At 48.9% G+C, this 14,741-nt stretch overlaps 1 protein-coding gene across 10 annotated transcripts in view; it reads right to left on the reverse strand.

Moving 5' to 3' along the window:
- Nucleotides 1–14,741, reverse strand: part of DGCR2 (DiGeorge syndrome critical region gene 2) — a 48,785-nt gene that overhangs the window by 11,518 nt on the left and 22,526 nt on the right. For 5 of the 10 annotated variants that reach the window (XM_059675827.1, XM_059675824.1, XM_059675826.1 and 2 more), the window contains 4 exons: nt 11,938–12,065; nt 7,432–7,649; nt 5,222–5,298; nt 2,394–2,570 (listed from right to left, as the gene is read on the reverse strand). In XM_059675827.1, coding sequence (XP_059531810.1) covers nt 2,394–2,570; nt 5,222–5,298; nt 7,432–7,649; nt 11,938–12,065 — 600 coding nt within the window. The remainder of the gene's footprint in view (nt 1–2,393; nt 2,571–5,221; nt 5,299–7,431; nt 7,650–11,937; nt 12,066–14,741) is intronic. The other 5 variants (XM_059675829.1, XM_059675825.1, XM_059675821.1 and 2 more) reach the window with 2 other exon arrangements.

Genomic DNA, 14,741 nt, shown 5'->3' on the forward strand with positions numbered 1-14,741 from the left:
GCCACAACATTAGAGACTAATAGTAAATACAGTGTATAATCTGTGATTAACCTATGACAGCATGGCTTCCTAGAAGGGGGTAAACATAATGACTAGGTAGGGGCATCAGGAGGCTCCTTCTGGAGTGCCGACAACACTCCACATCCTGATCGGGGAAGTGGTTCCGTATGTGTACATAAAACTTGCACTTAATATTTATGCACTTTGTTTGTGTATCTGCATGTATAGAAAAAACTGAGCCTCTTATTAGAGGAACTAAACATTAAGAATCTAACTCTAGAACTCAGAAAAAGAAAATAATACCAAATGATAGTAATAGGATGAAAATTTGCAGCAGAAATGAACGGCACAGAAAACAGATGCAAAGCACCGAGAATCAATGACCATCCAAAGCTGGTTCTTTATCCTGTAGATGAATCAAAGAGGCAAGCAAGACTGAGCAATACGGCCCTAACCGGTTTGGCTCAGTGGATAGAGCATCAGCCTGCAGACTCAAGGGTCCCAGGTTCGACTCCGGTCAGGAGAATATACCTTGGTTGCAGGCATATCCCCAGTAGGGAGTGTGCGGGAGGCAGCTGATCGATGTTCTCTCGCATCGATGTTTCTAACTCTCTATCCCTCTCCCTTCCTCTCTGTAAAAATTCAATAAAAAAAAAAAAAAAAAAAGACTGAGCAATACGGAAGTATAAATAATATTATAAGTCAAAAGGAGGTCATAATGACACGCCTCAAAATGCAAAGAGAATGCTAACAGAAGTTTGTAGCAATGAGTTAGAAATTTTATATTGCATGGGCAATACCCTAGATCAGTGGTTCTCAACCTGTGGGTCGCGATCCCTTTGGCGGTCCAACGACCCTTTCACAGGGGTCGCCTAAGACCATTCTGCATATCAGATATTTACATTACAATTCATAACAGTAGCAACATTACAGTTATGAAGTAGCAACAAAAATAATTTTATGGTTGGGTCACAACATGAGGAACTGTATTTAAAGGGCCAGAAGGTTGAGAACCACTGCCCTAGATGAATATGATTTACCAAAACAAACTAAAATATAACTAGAACACTTGAATACATTTAAATGATTTCTTTAATCATTAAAGGAACTAAATCAATATGAAAAATCTGTACCCAAGACATACGTATACACACACGTGCACACGCATGCATGCACACACACACATCTTAGCTCTGTCCACTGAGATGTTGTAAAAGCAATGAGCATAATTAGTGCACAGTCCTCCCTTGGAGAAAAGTCTAATTCCACAGAGTACAAAATTAACCTGAATGATAGGAACATGTCAAAAGGACAGCTTGTGAAATAAAAACCAATAGAACTCAAAGGAGAAATAGACAATTTCACAATTCTACTTGTGGACTTCAACACCTCCCTCTCAACAACTGATAGAACGCCTAGACAGAACGTTGGCAAAGATATAGAATATTTGAACACCACAGTCAATCAATAGAATCTAATACACACACACACACACATACACACACACACTTGCTTTCACTCCCCACCCAACAGCGGAAGCCACATTTTTCTGAAGCATCCATGGAACATTCACCAAGACAGACAGTCACCTGGAGGCATAAAATACATCTCAACAAATTTAAATAACTTATCACATAGAAGTTATTCTCTGACCATAATGGAATCAAACTAGAAATCAATAACAGGAAAATCTCTAAGCAGACGGAAACTGAATGATGACCTGCCCTTGCCTCCCAGGTTGCATCTGGGCACAATTCCATCCTCCACTCATGGCAGAGGGGACTGAGTGAGGCAAGGGAGCCCTCCCTTCGGTCAGCACAACCACACTGCTAGCCCCCAAAGCTGGAAAAGACCTTGATGTGGAATGTGGGTGAGAGAACTGGCATAGGGACCAGCTGACGAGGGGAAGCGGTCCAGACAGGACAGAGAAGCAGAGTGAGAGGTCTCACAAAGACCCCAGGAGAGGAGGGGGAGGTGAGCAAAGGAGTCAGAGGCACCTAGACACCACAGTATCTGGCAAGTCCTGTCACCATTCTCATTTAGTTTACTAACATCCAGGTGGGGAGGGAAGGATTTATCACCTCTATCCTGGGAAAAGAGAAACGAGGGCCAGAAATGGCCATTGCTGTCCAGGTCACAGAACTAAGTAGCAGGCCAGTCAGGCTCATACCAGCCCTGGGTCCCAGGCTAGGCTCTAGCCCTCACCCCCAAGGCACCTGTGCACCTTCAGAGTAAGGTGTGAGCCAGGCACAGCGTGCCTGCTGCCTACTATAAAATGGGTAAGTCCACTCAAAGTTGACATCAATCAAGGTCCAGAAATTAGAAAGCCACATTCTCACAAGAAGCACCATTCCTTCCAGCTCACTAAAGGAGTCAAGTTCAAGGTGGCTTACTTCTTTTACAGAGAAACGAAGACTTCTCATAGCAGTTCTCCGCATGCCAGCTGTGCAGGTCATGGTTGCGGAGAGTGGGGAAGTGGAAGCATTGCAGCTGGGCGCAGAACACATTGTCACTTTCAGACATGGCCGAGGCGAAGATGGGGTCTGGGGGCAGGAAAACCTCTGAGGAACCTATAGGGGAGACAAAAGGGAGGGCTGGCCATTACAACATAATGTCAACAATGTCAACATCCCAACCATGTGCAGTCTTCACAGGGACCGAGGCCTGCCCTACAGTGGACCATCAATCAAAGAGCTCATGGACCACCAAACGGAGCTGTGCTGCAGTTATGGCATTAATTCACAACCTCCCTTAGCTCCACGGAGAGCAAGTTTCAGCACTGGGCGATGGGGGCCATGCTCCGTAGGCCAGGGAGGCAGGCGCACGAACAAACCCTACTGGGCTGTGCAGGAGGCAGCTGATGGATGTTTCTCTCTCATTGATGTTTCTGACACTATCTCTCTCCATTCCTTTCTGTAAAAAATCAATAAAATATATTAAAAAAAACAAAAACAAACAAACAAACAAAAAACCTACTGGGCTGAGAGCCAGAGGAGGACCATACTTAGATGGGGATGTTTAAAGGCAGAACAACAACATGAAGAGTGAAGCAATGGGTTATAACACAATAATGAAAATGTGTAAGTTCATACGGATAAATTGAACAAATAAGTAAATAGGGGAGGGGAAAGTTCTCCTTTACAATAGAGTTTTAACTGATAAATAGAGGACTCAAGAAGGAGCCCATTGCTTCTGCCATGAATGCATAATTTAGGCAGAAACGTGGACCCTACGCCCACTAGGAGCACCAGTTGGCCTGGTGAACTCCTGGAAGGCTCCCTGGGACCCACTCCCAGCTCCAGAGAGACTGTCTGTAATCCACTCAGCTATTACATTTCAAGTTGGAAATCAGGCGATCAAAAACCACGCTACCACTGCACCCCAGAGTGGGGGTGCAGGGGTGTGAGGGGAGGGGGCCATAAACCTCTAAGCCTCTTTTCTAAGTCCCATGAATCTAGCACAGTCTCCTGATCATTCTCCCTCAGATATAACAAATATTAGCAAGCCCTACTCTTGTAAACAGGCACGCAGGTGACACTGTGCAACAACTTGCCTTTTGGAGCTGACATTTGAGGGGGGGGGGAAGTAAACAGTGAAGACAGATTCTCAACAACAGAATAAGTGAAGTACACATGTCGAAGGTCATGGCTGCTATAGCAAAAAGAAAGCTGCAGCACAGAGGTGAAGGCAAGCCTCAGAACAGAGAATGGAGGAAGAGGGCTACACTGACATTTCTGACTGCTTGGGTTCAGTGGGTCTCTTGCCACCCACAGGCTCACTGTTTTGCTGGGACTCAAGGGACCCTGCATCTAGCCATAGTGATGGCTAAGATTTATTACAGCGATGCAACAGTATACACCAGCAGCAAGGGAGGGACAGTTCAGGTGGAGTCTGGAATAATCCAGGCCAGGCTTCCTCATTCTCCAAGCAGGAAGGTGCCATGGAGTGGGCCACTGCCAGCAACCCTGCAATACATTTCTGCTAAGAAAAGCCTGGGTGCTGACCTCCGGTTCACCGCAATTCCAGACTTGCCAGGGAAGCAGGTGTTAACCGTAAATCCCTGTTTGTGCCATCTAGGCAGCCTGGCACAGCAGGCTCCATTTAATCCCCAAGCTAGTCCCAGACACTAGCCAGGGCCAGCCTGGCTACACTGCCTTCTCCTGCCCCACACTGGCATAAGCCTGAGCCGGGAAGCAGTGGCCCAGGGAGGGCTTCAATGGGAACAAGGGTGACCCAAGGGAAGAGAAGGTGAGAAGAGCAGGCATCCCTGTGGCTGAAGAGGAGGGCCGGGAGAGTGGTGGAAGGGATGGCAGAGGGAAAGGGCACTCCAGGCCTCAGTGAGGACAGTGTCTTTGCGGGAGAGTCATAAACAGCTGGGGCAGAGGAGTAGAGGACTCTCGCACAACCATGTGAGGAGACTGGGCTGGGTGGGGGTGGGAGCAAGGAGACCAGGCTGGCAGCAGCGATGGCAGTAATTTAGGTGACTAATGGCAGATCTGGTGGCTGCAATCTGGCAACAAGTGATGAGATTTTGGACACGCATGAAGGGGGGTGAAGTATGAGAGGAGTCAGAGAGGATCCCTATGTCTCTGGCTCCAGCAAACTCCTCTATTTTAATTCTATCTGCCTGACAGCTTTCCTTCAAGTTTTGGATTTCCGACTTCTCTGTCCTAGAAAGCGTGAACTTCCCTCCCTGATTCATGCCAGCTGCACACTTTGTATGCTCATTTTTATGCCCTAATTAAAGTCCTTACCTGTAAAAGGAGGATGGTGAGTCTAAACATCTGGCCAAGTAAGAAGCAACCATGTGTTCCAGAAAAGACCCCAGCCTGGAAGAGGGCCTGCTGGTCACCAGAGCCCTCCCTGGGCCCATTCCTCTCCCCATGTCCCCTGTATCAGGTACCCCTAACAGGCTAGGCACCATGGATGATAGGGGGTGGGGGAAGGAGAGGAGACCCTAGCAATATATCCTGTTCAGGATGGTATACCTCAATTTCATACTCAACAACTCTTTTCAGGAGAGGCTTACCCTTTTTCCTTTTTATTTAAATTTATTGATTTTTAGAGAGAAAAAGGGAGAGAAACATCGAATTATTCTACTTATTTATGCATTCACTGGTTGATACTTATGTCTTGATTGAGGATCAGACCTGCAACCTTGGCATTTCGGGACAACACTCTAACCAATTGAACTACCCGGCCAGGGCCCAGAAAGGCCTACCTTTGAATGCTACCTCCCAGTGGCCTTCTAAGGAGCTGTTCCGGCTGGTGACGACATACTGGTAGCCAACCCACAACCTGCGAGAGGGCAGAAATGCAAGGAACCTTAGCATGGCAGCAGGAAAGCAGCCACTGATTGTGCATGAGTGTATTTTAATAGTTACACTGACCATTAAAGTACTGAGCCTCTAAAATGCTAATGACTTTTTAAAGTTTTTAAATACTTTTAATAAAATACATTAAAATTCTAAAGAATAAATTCACAGGTCAGAAAAAGTTTTATCTTGAGTGACTCCTGCCAAGACTGTCTTATTTTTTTTTAATATATATTTTATTGATATTTTACAGAGAGGAAGGGAGATAGAGAGTTAGAAACATCGATGAGAGAGAAACATCAATCAGCTGCCTCCTGCACATCTCCCACTGGGGATGTGCCCCAACCAAGGCACATGCCCCCGATCGGAATCGAACCCGGGACCCTTCAGTCCCCAGGCCGACGCTCCATCCACTGAGCCAAACCGGTTTCAGCCAAGACTGTCTTATTGATCCAAGAAAGCTTTCAGCCCGGCCAGTGTGGCTCAGTGGTTGAGCGTAGACCTATAAACCAGTGGACACAGTTTGATTCCCGGTCAGGGTCATGCCCCGGTGTTGGGTGGGTGCAGGAGGCAGCCAATCAATGATTCTCTCTCACTGATGCTTCTATCTCTCTCCCTCTCCCTTCCTCTCTGAAATCAATAAAAATTATATTAAAAACAAAACAAGAACACAAAAAACCTTTCAAGTTCTAAGCAAGACCAACCTTATCTGCAATGGACATAGAGCCCTGTGAATACACTAAAGCAGAGGTCGCCAATCTTTTGGACCTCACGGACCACCAGGCACAGAACAGTACCTTTAAAGGAGTGAATTTTATGGCATGTGAATTAATCTCAATAAAAACCAAACACCAGTAAGTATACACTGCAGGGGTGGGTAAAAGCATGCTCACAGCCTCCAGCTTGGTCACGTGCTCAGAGCCAGCTTGCCCAGGCCTGCCCAGAACACAAGTCACAGCACTGAGGGGGCGGTGCACGTGAACCTGGTCGACTGCCACAGCCACCTGTTGAGTGTGCCCCTCATCCAAGCCTTCCAGTCCAGCCCCGGAGATGCCTTCCGCAAGTCCCACCACTGTGGGAGCCACGGCATTGTGCCACTCTGCCCCTTCAGCCTACTGCCATGTATACGCCCACCTGAAGGAGACAGGGTGCTTCCCTACCTACTGGGCTGAGCCCTCTCGCTTTTCCATGAACTTACAACCACCCTGTGAACTAGGAATTATTTTTCTCACTTGGTAGCTGCAGAAGAAAAAACAGCATGGTATCATGATTTGCCAATGTCACAGGATATGATGGTAGAGCCCAAAACCCAGCTCAGGTCTCTGTCCACTTGACATGGTCCTCTTGTTAATATGGCAGCTTGTGCCCTTGCTGGGGAGTACTGGCAGTCTGGCAAGCTCTGCAATTCCCACTCCTGCCCCCAGCAGTGTGGATGGGGCAGCATGAGGCCACACATCACAGGTCATAGCACACGCCTGCCCCCACAACCCGGGGCCTGGGAGATGCTGGCAGTTGGCCAGTTCCCACACTTTCTCCTCAGTGCTACAGAGCCTGGGGTCAGGAGCCAGGTTCTGGAGTTAGACTGCATGGGCTGGAACCCAGACACACCCCAGCTACTGTGTGCCTGTGGTCACATGTTTGTCCACCTGGGCCTCAGTCTTCTTGCCCACTGGTCTCCTGTGGTTTCTGGGAGGACTGAGTGATCGAGCCCATTGAAAGCACTAAGCAGCAGGCCTGGCAAAGCCTGTTTTCTTGGAAAGAACTACCACCCACCTGTGCACCCCTTGTGCTGGGCCTAGAAAAGCCCACACTGAGCAGCCCCTCCTGACACAGGCTAGGTCTCCTAACAGGTCAGCAGATGCAGCTGAACCTACAGAGGACCAACAAAAGAGACTGGCCCAAGGTGGCAACCCATCTCTGCCCTTCCAAGATCCCCCACCCCATCTCAATGCCCACTCTAAACCACTGGATCTCCATTTCCAGTGGGTGGAGCTGCTCTTCCCAAAAATGCCGGCTGCTAGCTATGCCTTAGGACTGCCATGGCGGCTAAGAGGCCATGTGCTTGGTGGACACACTGGCCTGAACTCTGGCCCCTGGGTTCTCACCCAGTACTCACTTGTGCTGGTCCTGCCAAGCGAAACTCCGCTCTGGTTGGTCCCATTCTTGGGCCAGGACGAAACGCAGCTCCTGGTCGGTGGAGAAGGTGGCAAGGGAGCCATTGACGCGCTGGCAGGTCTGTGCAGCGTCCCAGTAGTTCTCTCCACTCAGGTAGACCCTGTAGCAGCTGGCCGTGCCTTCATAATGGTGCCACCCTGTCGGACACTTCCCTAGGAAACATGAAGGACAGAAGGGGAGTTGTCCCCCCAAATTAGGATCCTCACTCCAAAACAAAATTATATGTTGCTCAGAAATCACCCTAGAGAAATGGGGAAACTGAAGCTCAAGAGGAAAATTTCTGCCCCTAAGAACCACATACTTGGTGGCATACTCAAGTTTCTCTACAATACAGATGCAACCTAAAGTACAAGTATATTCAGTGGTGAGTCTTCCCATTTGTAAAAGGTCTTTAATTTACTTGGCAGTAAAGACTCACTGCTGGATTCTTTGGATAAAGTGGATTTCATTCTCTAAATAAGTCTGGTTGACCAGATGGCAGAACTGCCCACACCAGCTCACTGCAAGTCCTGGTAGGAGTGAGCAAGGAGGTTCCCTGCCCACTTTGCCCTCACTGCCCAAATGCTGGCTCTTTTGGTCACCCTGCCAGCAAGCCCACGGCTTCTTGAGCCTACTCCTTGGTTCTCTGTTCACATAGGTGCTGGCTAGCATTCCCCTAAAACAGAAGCTCAGGAGATCATAGCTGGAAGGGCACTGAGGTTGTGGGAGCAACTCCTGCCTTCTACAGATGAGAAAATGACGCCCAGGTGGTTCCATAGTGGGCAAAAGCCAAGTAGCCAGTTGAAGTCATAGTCTCCGCTAGATGAGATGGGCCAGATATCTTCTTGCCAGGTGGACCCACCCTGAGGGTGGCAAGGCTCCATACCAAATGGCTGGCCTTGGGTAAGGGCAATGACCTGTTCTACAGGATGTATAACCTTCAAATGCCAGGGTACTTAACTCCTAACTAGAAGTACACTGATGGGCCCTGGCCAGTTTGGCTCAGTGGATAGAGCGTCGGTCTGCTGACTGAAGGGTTGCAGGTTCGATTCCTGCCAAGGGCACATGCCCGTGTTGTGGGCTCCATCCCCAGTAGGGGGCGTGCAAGAGGCAGCCAATCAATGATCCTCCCTCTTCATTGATATTTCTAACTCTCTGTCCTCTCCCTTTCTCTCTGAAATCAATAAAGATATATTTAAAAAGAAAAAAAAAAAAGTACACTGATGGGCCCTAGCTGGTTTGGTTCAGTGGATAGAGCATTAGCCTGCAGACCAAAGGGTCCCAGGTTCGATTCTGGTCAAGGGCACATGCCCGGGCTGCAGGCTCGATCCCCAGTAGGGGGCATGTAGGAGGCAGCTGGTTAATAATTCTCTCTTATCATTGATGTCTCTCTCTTCCTCTCCCTTCCTCTCTGAAATCAATTAAAAACAAATATATATATATATATATATATATATATATATATATATATATATATACACATATATACATCTACACTAATAAAAGAGAAAAATGGTAATTAGTGTACAACGATACCCTTTTCATTGGCTAATCAGGGCTATATGCAAATTAACTGCCAACTAAGATTGGCAGTTAACTGCCAACTAAGATTGGCAGTTAACTGCCAACAAGGTGGCGGTTAATTTGCATATGTAGGCACAATGCAGGGAGGTGAAAGGGAAAGCAGGAAGAAGCCCCCTGCCACTGACAGTGATCGGAAACCCAGGGAGGAGCTAAGAGCTGGGGGGCAGGGCAAAGGCGGCCCTGGGGCCGCCTTTGCCCTGCCCCCCAGCCATGATCGGAGAATCAGGCGCCTTTTCCGCCCTGGCCAGTGATAGCAGGAAGTAGGGGTGGAGCCAGCAATGGGAGCTGGGCACGGTCGAAGCTGGCAGTCCCGGGAGCTAGGGGTCCCTTGCCTGGGCCTAAAGCGGAGCCCACGATCGCGGGGCCGCTGCAGCTGCGGGTCCCCACTGCCCGAGCTGGACGCCTCAGCCAGAGGTGTTAGGCCTGGGCAGGGGCGGAGCCTGCAACCGCGGGGAGCTGGGGGTCCCCTGCCCAGGCCTGACACCTCTGCTGGAGGCCTCAGGCCTGGTCAAGGGGCCGATCTGGTGATTGGTGATCCGAGGGTGATGAGGGTCAACTCCTCTGGCCGAGGCATCAGGCCTGGGTGGGGGGCTGAGCCGGGGATTGGGGGGATATGATGGTCCCCTTGCCCAGGCCTGAAGCCTAGGTCAGAGGCGTTAGGCTTGGGCGGGGGGTGGAGCAAGCGATCAGAGGGAGATGGGGGTCCCCTGCCCAGGTATGATTCCTGGGCCAGAGGCCTCAGGCCTGGGCGGGGGCCAGAGCCAGTGATCGGGGGGAGATGGGGGTCCCCTGTCCAAGCCTGACACCTCTGGCGGAGGCGTCAGGCCTGGGCAAGGGGCCGATCAGGTGATCAGAGGGTGATGGGGGTCTACGCCTCTGGCTGAGGCGTCAGGCCTGGGCAAGGGGCAGAGCCAGCAATCGGAGGGGGCTGGGGGCAGAACCAGTGATGGGGGGAAATGAGGGTCCCCTGCCCAGGCCTGACACCTCTGTCAGAGGCGTCAGGCCTGGGCAAGGGGCCGATCCTGCGATTGGAGGGTGATGGGGGTCAACGCCTGAGGGCTCCCAGTATGTGAGAGGGGGCAGGCTGGGCTGAGGGACACTCCCCTCACCACACACACACCCAGTGCACGAATTTCGTGCACCGGGCCCCTAGTGTATATATATATATGTACAGAGAGAGAGAGAGAGAGAGAGAGAGAGAGTACACTGATGAAGAGTAACACGTTTTTTTACAAAGCCAGTTAACAAAATGCAATTTTTTAATGCTTCAACATCCTGTTGAACTAGTAAAAGTTCTTAAAGACTGATGGCTTGTGTTTTTATTATTAAAAAAAAAAAAAATATATATATATATATATATATATATATATATATATATATATATATATAATATTTTTATTGATTTCAGAGAGGAAGGGGGAGGGAGAGCTAGAAACATCAATGATGAGAGAGAATCATTGACCAGTTGCCTCCTGCATGCCCCTGACTGGGGTTTGAGCCCACAACCGAGGCATGTGCCCTTGAATGGAATCACATCCAGGAACCTTGAGTCAACAGGCCGAGGCTCTATCCACTAAGCCAAACCAGCTAGGGCTTTTAAATATATTTTATTGATTTCAGAGAGTGAGAGGGAGTGAGAGATAGACACATCCGTGATGAGAGAGAATGATTGGTTGGCCACCTCCTGCACGCCCCACATTGGGGATTGAGCCCACAACCCAGGCATGTGCCCAGACCGGGAACTGAACCATGATTCATAGGAACTGAACCATGATTCATGATTCACTGAACCCTGGCTCATAGGTCGATGCTCAACCACTGAGCCACGCTGGGTGGGCTGTTTTTATTATTTAGGACACGCGTGTGTGTGTGTGCCTTATTATGAACAATGGGAACGCGATTACATGAGAGGAAAGGTACCCCTGACCCCAGAGCCAACAAGGCACGCCGTAGCACTGCTGCAACACCGACAGTGGGACAGCACCATCTGCCACGGAGCTCATAGGAAGGCGTTCACTGTAGACAGGAGCCAGCCCTCAGGGACCACCAAGCAGGAGAAGGGGAGGTCTATGGAGTTCATGGAATGGATGTGAGGATAGGGGGATTACCAGGTGGCCTTTTACTGTATGTTTCTAAGCTCCCTACCACCACGATGTGTTTAACCTGCCAAAGCCCCCATATGTGGGTTCCATCTGTCCCAGGTTAGAGGTGGGAATACCAAGGTGTGCAGAGGCCAAGCATCTCGACTGGCAAGTGTCAGCTTGGGCTTCCATCTTGCCTCCTCACCCACATCTAGGAATGGGTTCAGAGGAAGCCCTCTGGGGACAGAAGCCAGTGAGTGGGGGCAACAGAGAGAGGGAACATCTTTTTCTACCTGTTGAACTTTGTGGAATTATTCCCTACATAGATTACCTATTCAAAGAAAGTAGATTAGAGATGAAAGGACAGTGCATGGAGCTGAGAGTGAGTCACGATTCCAGGGGCTGCCCCATTGGCTGTGTGAGCTCTCAGAGGCGCAGTTTCCTCACTCACCAAGCTTGCACTACATCCCTGTGACAATCCCTGGAGTCCACAGCTCAAAGCCAAAGGGACCTGAGTGTCTGTGTGGTGAGAAGACTTCTGCAGTCCAGCTCTGAAAGGCAGCCATCTTGTAAGCAGCCGATTCCATAGCCCAAGTTGGTGTGAAGGATTCACCACTCTCAACCTGGATGGCCTTGGCTGGGTCACCGTGCAGCCTCTTACCAAAAGAGGATTATGCCAGTCTGCCCTGAAGGGCTGTTTTAAAAGACACATTGTACCCCTCGCACAGCCAAGTGGCACCAGGAGAGCCAGGGAACATATAGGGTTATGAGGCTTTATCACAAACAGGGCAGGTCTGCAACTTACTGCTGAAGCGAACAGGCTGCGCCACATTCACTGCGTGGAAATGCGTGGGGTCGCCACCTCGGGCCCGCCCCTGCCTCGGATCCACAGCTTCCTTCCCATGGTAAGGTCGAGAATCCCCAGTCACTTCTGAAAGCAAAAAGAGAAGTGGACTGTAAACACTGCTCTCACAGCAGAGTGGGCAGACTACTTGAAGCTGGGAAATCAGATGTGGGTGAGCATAGATTACATTTATTCAGGTTTTCTTAAGAACTCTATAAAATGTTGCTATTGGTATCAAATGGGTTATACGCACATCTTACTAAAATTATTCCTTAGCAGTCTTCATTTTTTTACTACTATCATGAAATGAGGTTTTCCCTTCATTGTATTTTCTAACAGGCTATTGCTGGCAAAGCACAGGGTCAGCCATTCCTGCTGCAAATCCCTCAGTAGCTCTAGCCCAAGCATGCCAAACTCACGGCCAGCAAGCCGCATGCCTCGTTTAACCATGCTTGCTCTATCTAGCCCAGGGGTGGGCAAACTTTTTGACTCAAGGCCCACAATGGGTTCTTAAACTGGACCGGAGGGCCAGAACAAAAGCATGGATGGAGTGTTTGTGTGAACTAATATAAATTCAAAGTAAACATCATTACATAAAAGGGTACGGTCTTTTTTTTTTTTTAGTTTTATTCATTTCAAACTGGCCGGATCCAGCCCGAGGGCCGTAGTTTGCCCACGGCTGATCTAGCCCCTTGGGGTTTCTTCTAGAGCATAGGCTGCCCTCCTGCCCTATCTAGGAGCCTCCCCTGGGAGCATGAAGGGGGAATGGCTGTAATCTCTGGCAAGGGGCGGGGCACGGCATGGGGGGTGGAGGAGCGTGGTGCGTCTAGGGCAGCCGTGGGCAATTAGCCCCCACTGACTAAAGTTTCTCCAGCCATCTGGCTCTGCTATTATTACAGACTCTGATACTGTTTTTATTTCATAAATAATCTATTTTTTCTCATTATAAAATAAATATTCAATGCAAAATATTTGAAAAATACGTTTGAAAAGACAAAGCGTATTAGCCCATTACTATGTTAGGGCCCACCCTTCAGTGTCTTTTTTTTACATAAATCCTTAAAACTCTATTTTAGGATCTGCTTTGTAAGCTTAAGACTATAAACAGCTTCCCATATTCTGAAATAAACTTAAGAAGACCATTTTTAATGGCTGCATGGTATTCTGTGAATGAATTTCTTTAATTACCACCATCTCCTATGGTGCAAAATTTAGGTTGTTTGCATCCTTCCAATACTCTAAGAAGGGTTGCACTGAATGACTTGTACATAAATCTGTTTGTGCCTCATTATTTTCTTCTGAGACCTGAGAAGTCATGAGCCCTACCAGATTTGGCTCTCCCCCACTAAGTATTGAGGAGAGTATTTCCAGCTCCTTCTCTGGCATATGATGGGGAGCGGGTGTGTCCTTTGATTGCCAATCATTCTAAAATATAAAATGTGCTACCAGTGTCTGAGATAAACTCAACATAAAGCAAAGACCTCAAAGGAAAAGCATCTTCGAGGCCTTGGAGTGATCTCATCATCAACACAACCACCTCATGTGCTGCTGCTCCTGTGGAAGGGCCTGAGGCTGCAGCTGCTCTCTTCCAACACCCAGCCCTTGGAGCCACGGGCACCATCTCTCTAGGACTGGAGTGCCCCGTGCACACACCCTGAGCACCACTGCTCCCGGGAGGAGACGGACACAGGGAGATGGCACAGGGACAGCGCTACAAAGCCCTCCTCCTCCCTTCTCCAGGCAGGCAGAGGATGGGGAAGAGCCACAGCGCCTCCTGAGGGAGGGTGGACTTAGGATCGGGAGATGAGGGAAGGGAACAGAAGGGCTTCCCAGCAAAGGGCACAGCTTGGGCAAAGGCAGGCATGTCTGGGACAGGCTTCAGGACAAGCTTGGGTGTGGTAGAAGCCACACCTAAATTTCGTATCTCCCTTCTGTCTGCTCAAACGAGCAAGACCTGTGATTCCACTTGACGTCTTGGCCTCTTCCCCAGACCAAGAGCAGCATCTGGTCTATGACAGGCCACAATGCTCACAGACAGATGGATCCAGGACAGCGATTTTCAATCCTTTTCATCTCATTTCATTAAAATTCTGTGGCATAACAAAAAATATATATAATTTTTTGCCCATCTGACAAAAAAAAAAAACAATTTTGATTCATTCACACTAGATGGCTTTTGTTGTATTGATTGCTGTCATTTTTAATTTGACAATCTAAGGTAAAAGAGGCCAGTGCCCCTGACTAAATATTGCATGCTTTAAAATTCTTGCAGCACACCGGTTGAAAATCGCTCATCTAGGACATGGGGGAAGAGAAAGGTAACTGTGTTCTGCTGGGTTACATAGGTGCTGACCATCACCAAGTGGCCTGGATGCTGACTGTGCAGAAGAGAAGCCATCTGCAGCATGGGGGTGAAATAGTTAAGGAAAGAAAGCCTGGTGGTGATGGAAAAAGCTACGTTGTGCAGAGCAGGCTTCTCCAAAGCTCAGAAGGCAATTTTGAGCCCTTCTCTTTTCTATCATTTCTCTTCCTACCCAAATGCCCACATCCATCCCATCACTCATTTATTCAGTGCTCATTACATGCTGCCAAGGAAACCTACCAACACAGACATGGGCCTTTGCCAGCAAGAAGGGGAAGGGCGTGGTTAAGGAGGTGAGGGTGGTGGGGGAAGATGCAGAGCACAGGATCAGCATCCTTACAAACCTATTAGGACCCCTCTGACAATAAAGAATTTGCTTCTGAGACCCAGTGTTTCCCCAT

This window comes from Myotis daubentonii, chromosome 19, assembly GCF_963259705.1.
Source record: "Myotis daubentonii chromosome 19, mMyoDau2.1, whole genome shotgun sequence".
Classification (NCBI taxonomy): domain Eukaryota; kingdom Metazoa; phylum Chordata; class Mammalia; order Chiroptera; family Vespertilionidae; genus Myotis; species Myotis daubentonii.